The sequence below is a fragment of the Vanacampus margaritifer genome, chromosome 9, assembly GCF_051991255.1.
Source record: "Vanacampus margaritifer isolate UIUO_Vmar chromosome 9, RoL_Vmar_1.0, whole genome shotgun sequence".
Classification (NCBI taxonomy): Eukaryota; Metazoa; Chordata; class Actinopteri; order Syngnathiformes; family Syngnathidae; genus Vanacampus; species Vanacampus margaritifer.
In genome coordinates this window covers 4,833,351-4,853,803 of record NC_135440.1, presented here as the reverse complement: position 1 = coordinate 4,853,803, position 20,453 = coordinate 4,833,351, and the positions used below count along the sequence as shown (strand labels likewise).

The 20,453-nt window shown below is 38.7% G+C and overlaps 1 protein-coding gene across 3 annotated transcripts; it reads left to right on the top strand.

The window, feature by feature from the left end:
- Window positions 1-287: 287 nt before the first annotated feature.
- On the top strand, window positions 288-11,300 carry sult2st3 (sulfotransferase family 2, cytosolic sulfotransferase 3). Of its 3 annotated transcripts, XM_077576718.1 has the most exons (7): window positions 288-402; window positions 1,261-1,409; window positions 7,530-7,738; window positions 7,825-7,951; window positions 10,228-10,322; window positions 10,398-10,578; window positions 10,693-11,300. In XM_077576718.1, the coding sequence occupies exons 2-7, from the start codon at window positions 1,274-1,276 to the stop codon at window positions 10,836-10,838; spliced, it is 894 nt and encodes a 297-aa protein (XP_077432844.1). In that variant the 5' UTR covers window positions 288-402; window positions 1,261-1,273; the 3' UTR covers window positions 10,839-11,300. The 3 variants fall into 3 exon arrangements, with proteins under 3 accessions (XP_077432844.1, XP_077432843.1, XP_077432845.1); XM_077576717.1 differs by lacking the exons at window positions 288-402; window positions 1,261-1,409 and adding an exon at window positions 5,699-5,879; XM_077576719.1 differs by lacking the exons at window positions 288-402; window positions 1,261-1,409 and adding an exon at window positions 5,912-6,025.
- Window positions 11,301-20,453: the final 9,153 nt, after the last annotated feature.

Sequence of the window (20,453 nt, the reverse complement as noted above, 5' to 3'; positions counted from 1 at the left end):
ATCCCAGAGGGGGACACAAAGCCGGGACCTTCTGCTTAGAGGATGAGCGCGCTAACCACTACACCCTTCTTTCAGTTAGGTTCGACAGTACAGAAATTGTACTTGTAGTTTACACAAGTGTCAGCCACAACCTTTCTGGGAATTTAAGACGGCCAATTGTCATTGTACTTTGGATTTGCAAATGTGAAGGATAATTGGTTGCTTTAAATTCATTTTGACAGAATGTTTACTGATTAAAGGCTGCTTTTATCACTATCCTGCGAGCGGATCCGCACCTGATGACGTCATAAGAGTGAGCACTCGCTTGTTTCTTGGGACTTACTCGTGCTTGGAGAGCAGAATCACTTCGAATTTCTCATAGAGGGGCGACTAGAGGAAAACACCACTTCGGTGATGTTTTTGGTAAGGAATTAGCATTTTAACATAGCTAAAAGCTCCAAAAAGTTGATTTTTCACGTTACTGTCCCTTTAAGATTCGGCCTAAAGCAATATTGAGGTCAAACCAGACTGTTTTTCACAATTTTTGTTCATTGTTTACTAAAATATTGTTTTACAACATACTGTATAATGTATTGTGTTTGTTTTATGATAAATTAATTTTACAATAATTCAGGCTGCTTGTGTTATCAGGAGTAAATATGGACGAGTTTGTGAACTTTCATTCATTGAACTGGCTCGGCTACAACACTGCTATATTCAAACCACAAGTCATACATCTGTCCCCTGTACGAGTTGAGTTCACGACGCACATCATTTTGTGCCCCCCCTTTCCACTTAGCGGGTGCTTCAGGGGGCCCACAACGCTTGCATTTTTAGCAAGCCTCAATGCTCATGGCTGTTCGCTAATACGCATACACACATTGCTTTGTCTGTTGACTCACTGAGGCTTGTGTATGCACGAAAAACGAAAGCTTGGAAACACTAATAGCCTGACAAATGCTTTGCACATTCCACTGTGAATTGAACAAGTCAAGTGTGACCTGGCAGCAGAGAGCCAGTATCTCTAACTACATAATGTCTGCGGATCTGGGTCTTAAATTAGATTTTACCTTAATTATCCATAAGAATTATACTTTATGTAATAAATCTGTCTTGCAAATGTTTAAAAAAAATGCTAGCTCTGACCTGACATTGTCGTCAAACTGCAAAATTAATGGTTTGTCAGCCGAAGTAGGAGGAACTTGCTTACAATCACACAAACTACTAAATGGACTACCTTTATAGAGTGAGGCGTGACGTGTACCATCAGTCCTCCTGCAGGTCTCCAGTTAGCATGTCTTGGCCCAGCTACATCAAATACCACGGCCTGGCCCTGCCACCCGGAGCTCACTCCGAGGAGAGCTTGGAATATGCTGAGAATTTCTCTGTGGAGGACACCGATGTGTTTTCTGTGACTTATCCCAAATCAGGTACTATACACATACTATTTAGTTTTGTCTTGCGTTCCACTCTGAAGAACATGGAAGAATTATTTGTGAATCTGAGACTTTATATGTATATCAAAATGTAACATCAGGAAGATTCAATAGTGTTCAATAATGATAGTGATAAGATGCTGGCAATTAAATGAATTGAGGGAAACAGTGGCATACAAGTGCTTGCATTATAGTACACTATAGGGAAAAGTAATTTTATTTGTACATTTTCTTTTCACTGTGCGCATTATAAATAAACACCTTGAATTTGTGATTTTATTTTTTTATTTTTTTTAGTTCCCACCCGTGTGTGTGAGTGTGTGTGTGTGTGTGTGTGTGTGTGTGTGTGTGTGTGTGTGTGTGTGTGTGTGTGTGTGTGTGTGCGTGTGTGTGTGTGTGTGTGTGCGTGCGTGTGTGTGTGTGTGTGTGTGTGAGTGCGTGCGTGCGCGTGTGCTTGAGTGAGTGTGTGCTTGAGTGAGTGCGAGCTCTGAGCTTCTGAGCAGTGGCTACTGAGTTAATTTTAGGAAAACAACTTTAACACTGTTTTTATTTTGTTTATTGTACTTCTGTAAAGAATTTCAAACTTATTTGGTTCACCTCTGACCTGCATCGTTCAGCACAAATGCATACCTGTCAACTTGTACGTTTTATACGTATTTTATACGTTTTTTTACCATTTCAAATCATGTACGCCGTACACCGACTTTTGTACGGGGAAAAAAAAATGCGCTGACATGCGCATGCGTAGATATACATAGAGTAAATATCGTGGAAGCAAGCATGGAGGAGCCACCTAGGAAGAAACGAAGAACTCAAGGATCGGGTCGACACCAGAAAGAATGGGAGTTACTTCAAGGTGAATATGCTGGCTGGATTAAAGCATCGTTAAGAGGCACTCAATTCTCATTCTGTGTCCCTTGCAATAAAGACGTGAAAGTTGCTGCGAGTGGATTTTACGATCTGAAGAGCCACTTTAAAACTGCCGGACACGTGGAGAATGTGAAAAAAAACAATTCACATGTCCCATTAACCAAGCACTTCGTCTCTACCGCAAATCCTGCAGCATCCCACAAAACGACAAATGCGGAAATTCTCTTCTGCCATTTTCTTGCTGAGCACAACATTGCTTTCACAGCTGCGGACCACTTCTCGGATTTGGTGAAAGTTATGTTTCCGGATTCACAGACAGCTAAGGTAATTTATTATTATTATTATTATTATCATTCATATCTACAATGAATCAGCATTTATGGCACCGTGTCAAAAATTAAAATTTTATATTTTAATATTATATTTTTGCAGGAGTTTGCATGTCGGAGGACCAAGGCTACGATGATTGTTAAGGAGAGCCTTGCACATGGCTACACCCAAGACGTCATTCAGTACTGCAGAACTCACCCATTTACCCTCATGATTGATGAAAGCAATGATCGTACTACCAAAAAGCGACTTGTTGTGTTAGCTCACTTCTTTGATGGGGAGAACACAAATACCAGACTCCTCGATTTACCAGAGTTGGCATCAGGCACAGCAGCATCAATCTTTGCCGTTATTGACAACATTTTACAAGAAAATGACATTCCATGGAGTAACGTTGTGGGATTTGCAAGCGACAATTGCAACACCATGGTTGGAAAGAAAAACTCTGTCTTGTCTAGGATAAAAGAAAAAAATGGGGCTGTTTTTAGTGTTGGATGCATTTGTCATCTTGGCAATCTGTGTGTCAAAGATGGACTGAAGACATTGCCAGTAAACATAGATGACTTGCTGGTGGATATTTTTTTTTTTTTTAAATAGTTCCAAACGAATTGAGGATTTTAAAGAGTTTCAGGACTTTACAAATTCCGAGCAAGAAAAAATCCTAAAGCATTGTCCGACACGATGGTTGTCTCTGCAAAAAGTGGTTGAAAGAACATTGTCTCAGTACGAAGCACTCAAAAGCTACTTCGCTAGCCATGCGGATGTTGAAAGGGCAGGTAAAGTGAAAAGCATCCATGATCGACTTCAAGACCCTGTTACTCTCCTCACACTCCACTTCCTCAGCTTCATCCTGCCTCAAATAAATCAATTCAATATTGTGTTCCAAACAGAGGCATGTATGATTGGAGATTTGCTACCAGAAATGGAAAGACTCTTAAAGAAACTCTTGGTGAAATTTGTGCAAATGGAACATGTCAAATCTGCTGATAGCCTGCTGGCAGTTGATTATACAAACAGATGCCTGCAGCATGAAGATAGCAGGCTTGCTGTTGGCTTGGGCACCAGGGCCCTCTTCCAAGACACCAATGAGGAGGATGAAATCAGGCAAAGCATCACACCAGCCATGCAAGCAACTTTTTTTCCCTCTGTTCGCTCCTTCTACGAGGCTGTTGTAACTAAAATGATACAAAAATTTCCATTTGAGAATACAATACTGAGTGACTTGGTGGTGTTGGACCCAAGAAAGAGAGAGATGTTGGATTACACAAGTATTGTTAAGCTTGCAAACAGGTTTACACCAGACTTTGATCAGGAACAATTAAAAGATGAATGGGAAGACTATCAACTAATACCTGATGATCTTCTCCCTCAGAAAAGTCAGGATGGACAACCAATTCGTCCAGAGACATTTTGGCCTCATGTGTTCAAAATGAAAACTGGTTTGGGGCTGGATCGCTTTCCACTGATGAGAAAGATGTATCTAATTTTACTCAGCCTTCCTCACAGTAATGCTGATAGCGAGCGGGTTTTCAGCCATGTGAGGAAAATTCATACAGAGTACAGAAAGACAATGGGAACAGACACTCTTACTTCTTTATTACAGATGAAATTGAACTGTGACAACTGTTGCTCACAAGTGAGACCCTCATTAGAGCAGATAAAGTCTGCTAAATCATGCACATTGGCTTACAATAGGAAGCACTGAAGGCACAGTTTATTGCATTGTAAACTTTTTAAATTGAATAAAAGACTTTGTATGCAAATTACCTTTGTTATTTCTATTACACTGTCTGGTTACCGCGAGTAAACATGCGTTGTACGGTGTTTGTAAGGTTTTTTTGGGGTTTGTAAGGGGAATCATAATCATTTATAAGGGCAGTTATCGGCAGAGGTTGACAGGTATGCAAATGCACCAACTGTAACCATTATCATCAAGTCTTTGGCGTCATATGATATGCTTTGAATTTCAGTGGAAGGTGAACGTGTTGTTTTATATCTGATAGACACGCGCTAAGCTCCACAAAAATGTAATTTGCTCAGTTAAGCATTGTCGTTTTTGGTAGAGTAGACAGGTAGAATAGAATTGTCCTTGGTCTCATTTTGAAAGACAATATATGTGAACTGATGTTAAATTATTATTGTTAGATAAATATTTCATCGCAGCACGGTGGCTGACTGGTTAGCACGTCCGCCTCCCAGTGCTGAGGACGTGAGATCGAGTCCGGGCTTCGGCCTTCCTGGGTGGAGTTTGCATGTTCTCCCCGTGCTTGCGTGGGTTTTCTCCGGGTACTCCGGTTCCCTCCCACATTCCAAAAACATGCATGGCAGGTTAATTGAACACTCCAAATTGTCCCTAGGTGTGAATGTGAGTGTGGTTGTTCGTCTCTGTGTGCCCTGCGATTGGCTGGCAACCAGTTCAGGGTGTACCCCGCCTACTGCCCGAAGCCAGCTGGCATAGGCTCCAGCACCCCCGCGACCCTAGTGAGGAAAAGCGGCCAAGAAAATGGATGGATGGATGGAAATATTTCATCCATAGCTCCAAATGGAGAAAGACAAAGCTGTCTTCCTCTGTTTTCATGAAAAGCCTCACAGGCAACCACCTCAGCTCTTTAAGACTGATGAAAAAGGAAAATGCAATAGCCCTACTCAGTGCTTATACGAGTTGGGTGTCTTTATATGACTTCTATCCTCACTTATAGGGATGCACATGTATGTATGTATGTATGTATGTATTTTTTTGTTTATTTATTTATTGACTTATTGATTTGTTTGTTTGTTTGTTTGTTTGTTTTATTCAATTGTTTATTCGCCTTAGTTTATTCAGGTTTTTTTGTGCTTGTGACATTTGTTGTTTTGTTATGTGCCTCGTGCTTTTATATATGGTGTTCTCATGTTGTATTCAATGTGCCAAATCGTACATTTAATGAAGAATACTGTATATATATATATATATATATATATATATATATATATATATATATATATATATATATATATATATATATATATATATATATATATATATATATATATATATATATATATATCTCTTGTACGTGAACGTCTCATCGGATCCGCCTAGCTCAGTGGCTTTTCCCTCGATAGTTGCAAGGACAAAAACAATGTCTATAGATGAGTTTTATTTTATGCACCATGGACTTATATTGCCGAAAGAAACCCACTCTCAAGAAAGCCTGACATTTTTTGCACAGGAATTCACGTTCAAAGACGATGACGCCATTGTCGTCACGTATCCAAAGTCAGGTCAGTGTTGTTGACTCCCTGCCCCAATGCTTCCTGTGGTGTGCTGTGGTCCTCAATCGCGTACAGTAGTTTAATATTAGCACACACAGATGGAGTCCATGTAAATGTTTGTCAACCTCCTCCCGAGTTCTGTAATCACCATAGAGGTATGCTTTGTGATAAAGTGTAATGTGATACTTGGTTGTTTTAATCTGGATAAATCAGAGGTTCCCTTAAACATAGTTTTTATTTCTGTACTTACTATATGATGATGTTGTCTCTATGCCAAATGGCTAGCTGATAATAAACACTAGTTGTCATTAAAGAAAAGTAAAATCTCTATTCAAATTGTGTGTCATTGAAACTTGGTAGTTTGGACAATGAAAGGGAACCATAGAAGTATACGAAATATGTCTTTGCTTTATTCAAATGATTAGCAACATTACGTTTAGGTGTGTGCATCTGATTGTGAACTGTGTATTACTTTACTATTACAAGTTCTTTTAAATGTCTAATTCTAATTGAAAAAAACTACATAGATGGAAATTGTGAAAAGCAAATTATGTGGTAATTTTGCACAGCTGTGCTTAAAGGATCTTTGTGCAGTTTGTCACTTTTTTACTCGCGACTGCCACCTCTGACCCAAAGCTCTACTGCAGGATCTGTGTCAGGCTCGTTCATGATGCGCGTGCGAGTACGTGCACAATCTTAAAGCAACAGCCACAGTTGACAAACGAAGACATGACTTCAAATGAGATGAGAAAAACTCAGCAACTCCCCTCCCCAAAGAAACTGTGTAGTGTGCAGTGTCCGCAAACTCTATTATAATGGGATGAAAAAAGCTAATAGGTGCAGTCAGAGTCAAACAGTTAGGGCTCTTCGTACTCATCTTAGCATTGGTGGAGCATACATGATGTAGAAAAAGCTTTAATATTACCTTTTTAAAAGGCTCAATGCACCTTTAAAAGTTTACATACCCTTGAGGTGCGTAAATGTTTGAACACAACTACAAATGTACAAAAGCTAAACAAAAATGCTGTGAATCGTCACCAAAATTCACATGCACATCACTACTCATATCAACTTCAACCTCTGAAAATATCAATAGTATTTTGGATTTTATGGGCATTAAGCTTTTGTCTCATCATGCAGTACACGTATATGTTTACATGTAAACTTAAAAGCACAACTGTACATGCTTACATAGGGTTGCACGATATTGGAAAAACATGCGATACACGATATAGTTGTTGAATATTGCGATATAAATATTATTGCGATATTTAACTTGTACCTAAACAAATGAAATTGTTATTATCTAATAAAACAATTACATTTTCTCATGCAGCAAGATATATCAAAGTATTCTTAGTTAATTGCAATTACCCTGGAATCTAATAATTGAATATTATCTAGGGCCTTGATAATATTCAACTATTAGATGGTGATGCACATTTAAGTTTGCATTTAAGACTGGTCAAATTTAGATACGATTCCATGTGAAAAATATTGCATGTCTTTGCGATAAGCATATTGCATGGCTCAACATTGCGATATCAATATTTTTTCAATATCTTGTGCAGCCCTACTTGTTAACAAGATTATACAACTTTTGGCATACACTGCATGTACAGTAATGTACATTGTAATGTAAAATGCTCTCCTCTGCAGGTACAATCTGGATGCAAGAGATCCTCCCGCTGGTGCTGAATGGTGGGGACTTGACCCCCATCCAAACCATTCCCAACTGGGATCGAGTTCCCTGGCTTGAGGAGAAAAGATTAAAAGTAGTTGTGGATCAATTGGCTTCTCCACGAGCGCTGGTCACACATTTTCCTTACCAACTTATGCCACAGTCCTTCTTCTCCTCAAAAGCCAAGGTTCGTTCTGGTTGAAAATAGTGCTGTGTCTCCCTTTAGCAGCTGCAATGTCATCCTGAGTTTGACGCATTTCCCCCCTTTGGCAGGTGATCTATGTAATGAGGAACCCCAAGGATGTCATTGTGTCTTCCTATTACTTCCACCAGATGGCCACTTTCCTTGAAGACCCTGGAACCTGGGATCAGTTTATTGACAAATTCCTGGAAGGAAGAGGTTTAGTTTTATTTATTTATTTTTGAATATTTTTTTACAGCGTTTTTTTCTCTCTCTCTCTTTCTTCAGACTCTGTGCTGTTTTAAATTGTTAAGCATTTGCATTAGATATCTGGTTAGAAATATGAATGAGCTTTGTAGAGTATGAATACAAAATTAATATTCGACTTTTGATAGCTAGCCTATTCCGTATCAACCTTACTTTCTAGCTCAGAGTATTACTACACAACACTTGGGTTACAGTTCAATCACTGGCTCACTTTTTTCACATTTATTCCGGTATTAAGCTCCATACAATGGATGAGATCTGTTTTCTTGTATCTGAGGTATAATGTTGGGACTTGTTATAAAACAATACTGTATAGTCATTGGGTTTCACATTGTTAAAAAAGATCCCCAGAATATTAGGAACACATCTTGTTATGATGCAGCACAGTTCTCCACCACTGCAGACTAGGAATGTAACAATAATGGCAATATCGCAATCTTAAAATTGCCACGATATTGTCGTTGTAATGTTCTGGTAATAAAAGCAGCACGTTTGTTAACTCATTTGCTCCCAAAAAACGTATAAATACGTTCTATTTTAAATATTACCATGCTCCCAAAGACATATTTTACACGTTTTTTTTAATGTTTTTTTATTTATTTTTATGCTAGAGCTACAGATGGCTTTGATGCAGCCTCTAAACTGAAGAGAATGTATGAGGCAATGGTAGTTATTACAAAAACGGCCAGCAGATGCCAGCAGATTATAAGAGATTACCCAGGGCCATGTTGCAACAAGCTGTTTCCTCCACAGTTGTTAACAGATTTGTGAATAATGATGAAACTTGCCTATATTCTAATGCTAATTGCTGCAAAACTGAAACAGATACAAATCCACTTTTTTTGCTGATGAAAGAAGTGACTCAAATTTTTCTTTTGGTAGTTTTTATGGCAATATTAACACAATATTCTGTAGTAGGCCTTGCAAAATCATTCAAAATCCAGTAAAACAGCCGGGAGCAAAGGGGGTTGCTTCAGTGAAAATGGCTAAGAGTAAATGAGTTAAAAAGGCCAGGTTTTTTTTCCATTTAGAATAGAATAGAATATAACTTTATTTGTTTGTTAAGATAAGCAGAAATTCATCTTTAAACACAGCTTTCAAACTACCTCAAATACCACAATTATAGAGAGAAAATAAAATAAAATTTGATGCTTAATAAATACAGTGCTACTTAGGGCCATTTAAAAAATGTATTGCTGTAGGGATAAATGATTTATTGTAAATATTCCTTTGGGCCAGCGGTGTTGTGTAACGTTTGCCTGATGGCAGCAATGTCATCTGCATATTTTAAAAGAGTCATTTCTTCTCTGTTAGAGGTGATGTGATAAGTGTAAACAGAGAAGGGAAGTGGTGACAGTACACAGCCCTGAGGAAGACCTGTTTTTAAAACCAATTGGTTAGACCTAAAACCATTTAAGAACACATGCTGTGGTCTATCACATAAAAATTCCTTAATCCATAGAATGAAAGTGGTATGCACTTGAAGGGAAGAGATTCAGTCAAGCAGTGTGTTATTATTTGCAGTCCTAAAAGCAGATGAAAAATCCGTAAATAAAATCATTGTGTGGGGACTTTGAGAGTCCAATTGTCTAGTTACTCTGTCCAAGAGCATGAGACTTGTGTCCTCCGTGCCTCGTTTTGCTTTGTAAACAAGCAAATTGAAGTGGGTCCAATCTGACAACCAGTACATACTCCAATCTCTCCATACATTTACAGCGGATCGAGGTCAGGGCCAGTGGCCTGTAGTCGTGAAAATCCTTGGGTCGTGTTTTTTTTGGAAGGTGGATGATTGTTGATTCCTTTCATTGTCCGGGGACTTGTGCAGGTCCAACTCTCTGGTGGTTATTTTATTTATGCAGTTTCATTTTAATAGGTAGGTTAATAGGTTTTGGCCACCTACATTTAAGACCCATGCTAAGCACCAGATGAAGGGGATTGTAAACACGCTTCCAACCCCCCCCCCCCAAAAAAAATTGCTTGTTTTCCCCAACATGAGTTGTTTTTTACATTGTCATGAGCTTTATTTATTTATTTATTTTTGTAGCGCCAACATATCTTGAGGTTCATGTTGTGACAGTATCGCATGGTGGCGTTTGGATATCATTACATCCCTAATCAATCGACCGTTGTATTGAACATACACTTATGCATATATACATTGATTTTTAATTATTTTTCATTCCTTTTGGACACAAATTGACAAAACATTCTGTGTGGTGTGTCTGCAGTGATGTTTGGCAAATGGACTGACCATGTCAAGAGCTGGAGGCACGCAGAGCTGGGAGACAGAATCATGTATATTACATATGAACAGATGATTCAGGTAAAAAAAAAATATATTTGAGTTTTTACATAATCCACACATTTAGATTAATTGAGAAGCATTCATACCTTGCAGGACCTTCCTGCAGCTGTACTTCTTATTTCCAAATTTCTGGGAAAGAACCTGAGTGACGAAGACATCGAGAAAATAGCCAACCATTGTTCTTTCAAGTCCATGCAGTCCAACATCATGTCCAACTTCAGTTTGGTCCCCAAGATATACATGGACTCTGACAAGTCTCAATTCCTTAGGAAAGGTGAGGTAGCTGTTGTCTTTTTTTCTGATTTGTAAGCTACCGTTTTCTTCTCAACTGTATGCAACACGGTGAACGGGTAAAAACATGCATGATTTACAGTTTTGTCTGCATTAGGTGTTGTTGGAGACTGGAAAAAACATTTTAGCTCAAAGCAACTGGCCCACTTCTCCTCAGCCATTTACAAGGAGCTGGAGGGGGAGAGCTTCACTCTGCCATGGAGCCTGGAAGGTGCCGCAGATGTTACAAACATGGATGCATAAATTGAAATGTCATAACCGCTGATTCTGAATTAAGTTACCTAATCCTGAAATATTACACACAACATATAAACCCCTTTTCCTTGTTGCTAATCTAGTTAGCATTGTACCTGACATTGATTGTGATGTTGGGGCTGACAGTTTTAGTGTTTCACATGAGCCCTGGCAGGCTTCATTATCAACATACATTAACTGGTATCTTTATTAGGTACACCTGCAGAATCGAATGGGATCCAATACAAGACCTGTATTAAAATAAGGGCGGCTATGGATGTGTTGCTTAACAAACATCATATATACCTATGGCCATACTAACAAGCTTCTTAGCTTGTGTGATATTGAGGTACATATCACTGCATTAATTTGTTTTTAGTAGGTACTTGTTTGTCTTATTTTCCTATATAGGTACAGATGGAATGGTGAAACATTTTTGTTTTAATTTCATTTTACATGTGCCTTTTTGAGTACGTGAAAGAACAAAATAAATTGCCATTTTCATGAAATTGCTTTGCTGATGGATTTATTGCTGGTTATGTTTTGTGTGATCATAAACGTTTGCTCTTAAGCGTTTTACATCACTATCATGGTTTAGAAAATATTGTTTTACTTTTTATTCAGCTCCATATTCATATTTCTTTTGCGGATACTAAATGCTTAGCATCTCTGTGCAATATAACGCCAAGGGAGTGTATGCATTCATCTGTATAAGTCTGGCAGTCAAGCTCAGACATAAGTAAGAATAGAAAAGAACAAAATTAACGTGTCATAGTTTGTCTGAACGGTCTTTTTTTAACAAGCGAAAATGGGCTTCCATAGATAACCAATAGGTAGCAGCAGATGAACAAGTTCTGCCATCTTCAATATAGTATTGTACTCTTATACTGTATGCTCTCTTTGCACACATCCACTACCTGAACTCAGCACCACTTCACTTCCCATCTTTCATGATTGGGCAAACTGATTAATCCAGGTGTGTGTGGCCATTGTCGTCGTGGTTATTGAGGTCAGGCACACCTGGATTAATCAGTTTGTCTAATCATTAATTAAAGACAGGATATGAAGGAGTGGTGCTAAATTCAGGAAGTAGTGGATTTGTGCAAAAAGCCCATTGTGTCAGCAATTCAAAAAAATAAAATAAATCACTTTTATTTTAAACAACGCTCAATCTAGTTCGAACCCAATTTAGATCATGAGGTGCCCATATGCCAAATTAAGCAATTCTGACAATGTCTCACCAGACTCCCACTTAGAATATAGCCTAATCTTTTTAATTTGCAGCATATGTGGAGTGATCAAAAGTGACTTATTTTTGAATGAGCCTGTAAACTCAGGCAGCGCTCACAGACTGTTGAAGCTCTCATTAAAACACTCCCAATAGGCAGCTCAAAGTGGTTGAAAGCATCCATCCATTTTCTTAACCGCTTGTCCTCACAAGAGTCGCGGGGGGTGCTGGAGCCTATCCTAGCTGGCTTCGGCAGTAGGCAGGCTACACCCTGATCTGGTTGTGGTTGAAAACAAAGCAATGTAATTAATTAATATAGTTCTCAAATTGTTATTGATAATCATGCCACCTTGACACTTCAGCATGGCTCTGAGAGAAATGTGAAAACATGCCATTTTGTCTTTTTTTTAAATTAAGTGGCTCACAATATTCCACACCAAACTGATCCAAGTACACCTTTACATCTTACCGGATCCTATTTTCATAGACAGCCGCACGTAAACTTGCGTAAAAACTGTCAGGGAATAGTGGTGGTTGCGGACCCAAGTGCAGGGAAGCAGGGCGAGGAGGCAAAGGTGGAGTCTAAAGAGGGATTTAATTAAACCAAAAACAAGGAGGTGAACGAGGTACTGTACAGAAACAAAAACAAACTCCAAGAAGGCAAACAATGCAAAACGTGTGGGAAACAACAGGGCAAAAATCCATCAGCATGACAGGGGAAAACAACAATGGATGGATGCAGACAGAGGGGAGACAGGAGTCTAAGGCCCCGACCAGACAACATGAAAAAGACGAACACAGGAGAAGTGACAATGGCGGGTGATTTAAGTACAACACCGCTTGTTGAACGTGGCAATAAAGAAGCAAAACGACTACTATCCGCCATTATTCTTGACAGACTGATGGTCCCGGTCACGCTAGAATTGGCACATACGTCATCAATCTGTGATAATGCGTTGTCATCCAGCTTCGACCATTACGTCATCACTGGAGGAGTATCCTGCATATGGTGTCCAGACGGACACGTACGGGGCGCGTTTTAAAATCTTTCCACCCTGGAGCCCGGTTTCAAAAGTGATCAGTTTCAAACTCCGAAACCGCGCCATTGTGTGGCCTAAACGGTAAGAAACTTGTGAGGATACATTGAAACTGGCTTTTGTGTGGACGGGGCCTAAATACACACTAACACTAATGACAAAACAAGACACATTTGGGGCACAAGTGTCTGAGGGCACTGATTGGTTGACACGAGGAAGGGCAGGGTTACACTTAACGAGACCAAGGTGGACACACAAGGAAAAACAACACAACAGATCATGACAGAAACTTAAAGAAACATGACAAAATTAAACAGAATCCAAACTAAACCTGAACCATGACAAAAAAAAGAGAGAAAAAAATAACCAAGACCTAACCCAAACCATGACAAAAACGGGCACATCTTATTAATTTATTTATTTTATTCAGTGCCATGTCTATGTGTGGTGGATGTCATCATATTTCATTCATGCATATATGAGTGCATCGGACCCTCTGTATTATTGTAGAAATCGAATAATCAAGTGTAAGGTTGGGGCGCACTTCCAAGTGGAAATCTTGTTGCAGTTCCTCATAAATGTACGTGCCGATCTCATTAACAGACCGCAAATCCTTTATGGTTCAGTCATGTGAACCACACGAATCACCTGTGCTGAATTTAAAGGGAATGAGGTGGGAATCAAGTCGGCTGTGTTCATACCCACAACGGTGCAAAAAGTACCGGTCTATGAAAATAGCAAAACAGTGAAACTTCCATTCAACAGTAATACTGCATTTTGCACCAGACTTGCATCGGGCACAAAAATAGGGTCCATTACATCCAAAAGATTTATTAGTAAGAAAGGAATCCTCTTTCCAAAGTTACAAAGCTTTGCTGTCACAAGTTGGAAATCACACTTCTTTACGCTGGTTGCCGAATCTTAGTTTCAGATAGTTAAATTACAATTGTGCGTTTGTGTGTGCGTGAGAGTGTATGTGCATGTGCGTGTGAGTGTCTTATCTGTCCCCTGAGTCCTGACACTACATCATTACATTCAATTACATGGAGGCCCATTTTGTCAGTGTGTGCACAAGTGTGAGTGTACAGTATGTGTATGTAGTAGACGTTGTGGTGCCTCCACAAGGACACCCACTTTGCCACTGCCTTGCACCCACTGGTCCTGCCCTGGGTTGCCCACAGGATGCTCGCCTTCTTTGATGCTTTCTCTCATCAAGACACACACACACACACACACACACACGCACACACACACACACACACACACACACACACACACACTGCTCTAAAGATCATTCAGCCAGCCGAGTCCTCTTGAGCCTGCCCGGAGCCATGCTCACATTTATCTGATGTTCAGAAGTTTACTTAAGGCCAGCGAAATGTTTTGATCAGTTATGTTGTTTACAACAAGTTTCTCTGGGATTATTTTAAAATCGTTCCATTTGCTTTTACAGGATTTTACCACTGTTTATAAATCAATGTTGCTTGTTAACCCCTTCAAGGTATTTTTATCCACAGTCCAAAATCTTGCCTGGTAGTTTCACTGAAGATTCTAATGTAGTAAGTATGACTAGTGATCTCTCCTACCTCCTATCATTGACAGGTGATCAATCTTGGGTGTAACGTGTGTCTCAGCCGGGATAAGCTCCAGCTCACCCTAAACAGGATAAACAGTAACGAAAATGGATGTCTGGATGGTCAAAGTTGGATTCATTCCACAATTAAAGACATCCTGTCTGGTGGTGGATGGCATGGGAAATGGCGTCATTCACTGACATTCTGTCAAACATAAAGGTTTTAGCCTCATTGTCATGGTCATTTCCTAAATTGTCCGTGTATATTCGATGTCTTTGTTAGATATGTGCAGGCTGCCCTCCCCAGGGTCATATAGAATACTGTGGACCACAAATGCTCATGCACTGATAACATGAAATGTATATGGCACACAACACACACACACACATACACACACTCACGCACACTCACACACACGCACGCACACACACACTTTTGCCATCGAGGAATTTCGATTTCATTTCAGTTACACCCAAAGTTATCCATATCCGGACCATATTATGAGTTTAAAGAAACGCTAGCTGCATTTTCCAGCTGGAAATTAAAGTAGCAAAATTACTAAGTGAGAAGTTATGTGATGGCCAGACACACCTGGATCAATCAGTTTGCCCAATCATGAAATATAGGAAATGAAGGAGTGGTATTGAGTTCAGGAAGTAGTGGATTTGTGAAAAGAGCCCATTATAGATAATGTTGAAAACAGTTCACACATGATTTAGTGTTTTAGTAAGCTACATTATGAGCCTATATGGTTAGCATGATGCTGGTTCAAAACAGCTGTGGGATGCTTTTTTTTTTTTTTTTTCTAAATGGTGGGTTTAGGGTAATTTGTGCCAAAAGACCTGAGTTAAGTCGTGCCAATTGCGCAACCCCCCCAAAATTGTGATTATTTATTCTATATTACTTTATTGTATTTCATTGTTGTTGTAAACTGTATTCTTACATTGATCAAAATTCATCATGCCACCAGATACAAAAGGAAGACATACAGGGTTTCAACTCCTCTTGAGGAGTTAGAAAGAGAAGTGGCAGATGGGAAGACCATACGTGAGGCAGGGAAGGAGATACAAATCTGCAGGATGGCAAAAAATAATATATAGGGATAAGAAAAACATAGGCTTAGGCTTACCCTCCCGAGCACTCAACAAGTGACAAATCTGATTGTTCTGCTCACTTGGGTTGTGTGTCTCCAGAAGTTAATTTTCCCTTACCAAAATCCACAGAACGAAAGAACAGAAATGTAAAAAAAGTGAAAACAAGAACTGTTTGGGAGAAGGATGAGAAGAATGAGTTGGAGAAGGCTCACAAAGAAAGAGAAGATAAAAAGGCTGAACACGAAAGGAAAAAAATAACGAAAGAAGGAAAAACCTCTGAAACCTGCAAATCAAAGTTTTGTATTGCATTTGTCTTCGTTTTGTACAGTATTATCGTTTGTGAGATTAAAATGACCTTTTTTTTTTTAACTTCATTTATCAATGGCACAACCTACCTACCCCACACTGGGAGCAAGTTGTGCCACAAAATCACTTTTTTTTCAAAAGCTATATTTCTCAAACAGTTTATTAAAGATCCAAAGTGATTGTTCCCAGGGATGTACAACATCCTAAACCATAAGAACATATTTTAGTTGGAAGCATTCTTGTAATCCACTTGCGTAAAAGACACTTTAAGTAAAAATTGCCGCTGCCTACCCCGCTCTCCCCTACTAATAGATAAATAAATAAATATATCTGCCAATGGGTTAAGCAAAATTTGCTTGGCAATAATTTTTAAAATTAGTATATAAATATAGCCCTAAAAATTTGAAAAACTTGCCAAAAGATTTAGTAAAATTTTCGTAATACAATCAAGAAATTCTTTTCATGTAAGAAAAGTTTACTTTAAAAAAGTAGTATCTTTCCATTAGTAAAGGTTTGCTTCTTAATTTGAGAATTGACAATTTACTTGGGAAGTAAATACTGTAAATCTTACATTAGGATAGGGGTGTCAAACTCATATTAGCTGAGGGGCCGCATGGAGAAAAATATGTTGCCAAGTGGGCCGAATCGGTAAAATAATGGCATATAACTTAAAAACAATGGCCGTCAATTATATGCAGATTTTCGTTATTTGTGGGCCAGCCCTAAATTACGGAGCTCAACTGTAATCATATTGTTCCAAAAAACAACACAAATGCAAATGGAACGCGGCAACATTTTGCCTATATTAGTTCCGGATGCGTTGAATCTACTAGTTTTGCATATATATGCATTGTGTGGTGCATTTAATGAAGTTATAAGGACGTTAATCCTTGTCACATGTGTTCATGTTACCAGTAATTGAATTTGTGTCGTATTTAACACATTTATGTCGGTCTATGATTTGTTTTTATTATTATTATTTTTGAACAAACTGTAATTTTAGGTTGTGTGTAAAATAATGACATCCAGGACGATTGCATAAACAAGTTGCATTGCTCATCTGAGGAGTGCTTGTAAAATTACAAATTTATATGTTTTGGTTGTGGCCGGCTGATTAATTGGTCCGACATTACAATTTTTTTCTTACTTTACATAATCGTCCCACGGGCCAGATTAAAACCCTTTGTGGGACTGATCTGGCCCGCATAGGTTTGACACAAATGCATTAGGATATAATTTCTGGAAACAATTGATTCTGATTCCAACCCTTAATGCAGAGTGTCAAGCAGCAAGGTAACATCATTATAGTCTTTAGTATGATCCAGCCAGGGATCGAACCCACAACCTCCCAGTTCCAGGTTAGACACGCTACCACTAGGCCACTTGCAGAGCTGGTAATGCTTTTTATGATACGAAATTATGAATAGCGCAGTTCTGATTCAGCTGCCACGCACGCCTGTCAATAATGTGAAATGTGCTTGAAAACAAAAACAGCTGTGTTCAAACTTTCATTTGGCATTTTATTCCCTAATTTCTCGACTGAGAAGTTAAGGTAATTAGCTTTCCTCATAAAATAAGAAAAAAAAGTATTTCTCTTCTGCTGGTCATCATTGTGCAAACCCTTATTTGAGCTTGTTATGAGTAATTTTTTTCTTACAATCAGTTATAATGTCTTATTTATAAAAAGTCATTTTTTCCTTAATTTGAGAAAAATTTCGAATGCCAAAAATATTTTTTCAAGATTGATTTTGTTGTTGGGCAAAAAATTAGGAAAAAAGTGTTGTGTGTGTGCTTCAACTTTCTTAAAAATCATTTTTTTTGCAGTGTAATACTTTCCTAAAGAATAGTTTTTAATTTTTGATGTTCTTATAATGTGTTTTTTGTTTTGTTTTTAGTCCACAGTGCACCCCGCCTCTCACCTGTGACTCTAATAAGGATAAAAAGTATAAAACATGGCTGAAGATTTCCAATAAAAAAACGACAACAGATTTTATTGGCAGGCTTGTGAATAACATTTCTGACATACACACACGCACACTCACACACACACACTCAGTCACGACCCACCCAGGGTGTCTACTGAGTTCTGGGCTTTGGGGCAATTGGTCCGACATTACAATTTTTTTCTTACTTTACATAATCGTCCCACGGGCCAGATTAAAACCCTTTGTGGGACTGATCTGGCCCGCATAGGTTTGACACAAATGCATTAGGATATAATTTCTGGAAACAATTGATTCTGATTCCAACCCTTAATGCAGAGTGTCAAGCAGCAAGGTAACATCATTATAGTCTTTAGTATGATCCAGCCAGGGATCGAACCCACAACCTCCCAGTTCCAGGTTAGACACGCTACCACTAGGCCACTTGCAGAGCTGGTAATGCTTTTTATGATACGAAATTATGAATAGCGCAGTTCTGATTCAGCTGCCACGCACGCCTGTCAATAATGTGAAATGTGCTTGAAAACAAAAACAGCTGTGTTCAAACTTTCATTTGGCATTTTATTCCCTAATTTCTCGACTGAGAAGTTAAGGTAATTAGCTTTCCTCATAAAATAAGAAAAAAAAGTATTTCTCTTCTGCTGGTCATCATTGTGCAAACCCTTATTTGAGCTTGTTATGAGTAATTTTTTTCTTACAATCAGTTATAATGTCTTATTTATAAAAAGTCATTTTTTCCTTAATTTGAGAAAAATTTCGAATGCCAAAAATATTTTTTCAAGATTGATTTTGTTGTTGGGCAAAAAATTAGGAAAAAAGTGTTGTGTGTGTGCTTCAACTTTCTTAAAAATCATTTTTTTTGCAGTGTAATACTTTCCTAAAGAATAGTTTTTAATTTTTGATGTTCTTATAATGTGTTTTTTGTTTTGTTTTTAGTCCACAGTGCACCCCGCCTCTCACCTGTGACTCTAATAAGGATAAAAAGTATAAAACATGGCTGAAGATTTCCAATAAAAAAACGACAACAGATTTTATTGGCAGGCTTGTGAATAACATTTCTGACATACACACACGCACACTCACACACACACACTCAGTCACGACCCACCCAGGGTGTCTACTGAGTTCTGGGCTTTGGGGCAATTGGTCCGACATTACAATTTTTTTCTTACTTTACATAATCGTCCCACGGGCCAGATTAAAACCCTTTGTGGGACTGATCTGGCCCGCATAGGTTTGACACAAATGCATTAGGATATAATTTCTGGAAACAATTGATTCTGATTCCAACCCTTAATGCAGAGTGTCAAGCAGCAAGGTAACATCATTATAGTCTTTAGTATGATCCAGCCAGGGATCGAACCCACAACCTCCCAGTTCCAGGTTAGACACGCTACCACTAGGCCACTTGCAGAGCTGGTAATGCTTTTTATGATACGAAATTATGAATAGCGCAGTTCTGATTCAGCTGCCACGCACGCCTGTCAATAATGTGAAATGTGCTTGAAAACAAAAACAGCTGTGTTCAAACTTTCATTTGGCATTTTATTCCCTAATTTCTCGACTGAGAAGTTAAGGTAATTAGCTTTCCTCATAAAATAAGAAAAAAAAGTATTTCTCTTCTGCTGGTCATCATTGTGCAAACCCTTATTTGAGCTTGTTATGAGTAATTTTTTTCTTACAATCAGTTATAATGTCTTATTTATAAAAAGTCATTTTTTCCTTAATTTGAGAAAAATTTCGAATGCCAAAAATATTTTTTCAAGATTGATTTTGTTGTTGGGCAAAAAATTAGGAAAAAAGTGTTGTGTGTGTGCTTCAACTTTCTTAAAAATCATTTTTTTTGCAGTGTAATACTTTCCTAAAGAATAGTTTTTAATTTTTGATGTTCTTATAATGTGTTTTTTGTTTTGTTTTTAGTCCACAGTGCACCCCGCCTCTCACCTGTGACTCTAATAAGGATAAAAAGTATAAAACATGGCTGAAGATTTCCAATAAAAAAACGACAACAGATTTTATTGGCAGGCTTGTGAATAACATTTCTGACATACACACACGCACACTCACACACACACACTCAGTCACGACCCACCCAGGGTGTCTACTGAGTTCTGGGCTTTGGGGCAATTAGCAGTAATAGCAGGAAGCTAGTTAGCGTTATCTGCGTCATGGCGGCCTCCATTGGCACTGATGGACCTGGTTCGGTCACGTAGGGTTACAGTCAGACAGACAGCAAGGGAGGGGGAGCCGTGCCCGGTTGCGAGATGATAGGCGAGCGGCCCCGGATACCGTATGAGAACATCCAATGTAGGGTCCACGCAGCTCCAAGAGAACAATCTTAAAAAATATATTCCTTTGGGTTTCTAGAAGTTGGTCGGCTGGTTAGTTGTTTGGTGGTGTCGACATTTACAAGATGTAGCAATTGTTTCTCAGATTAAAACT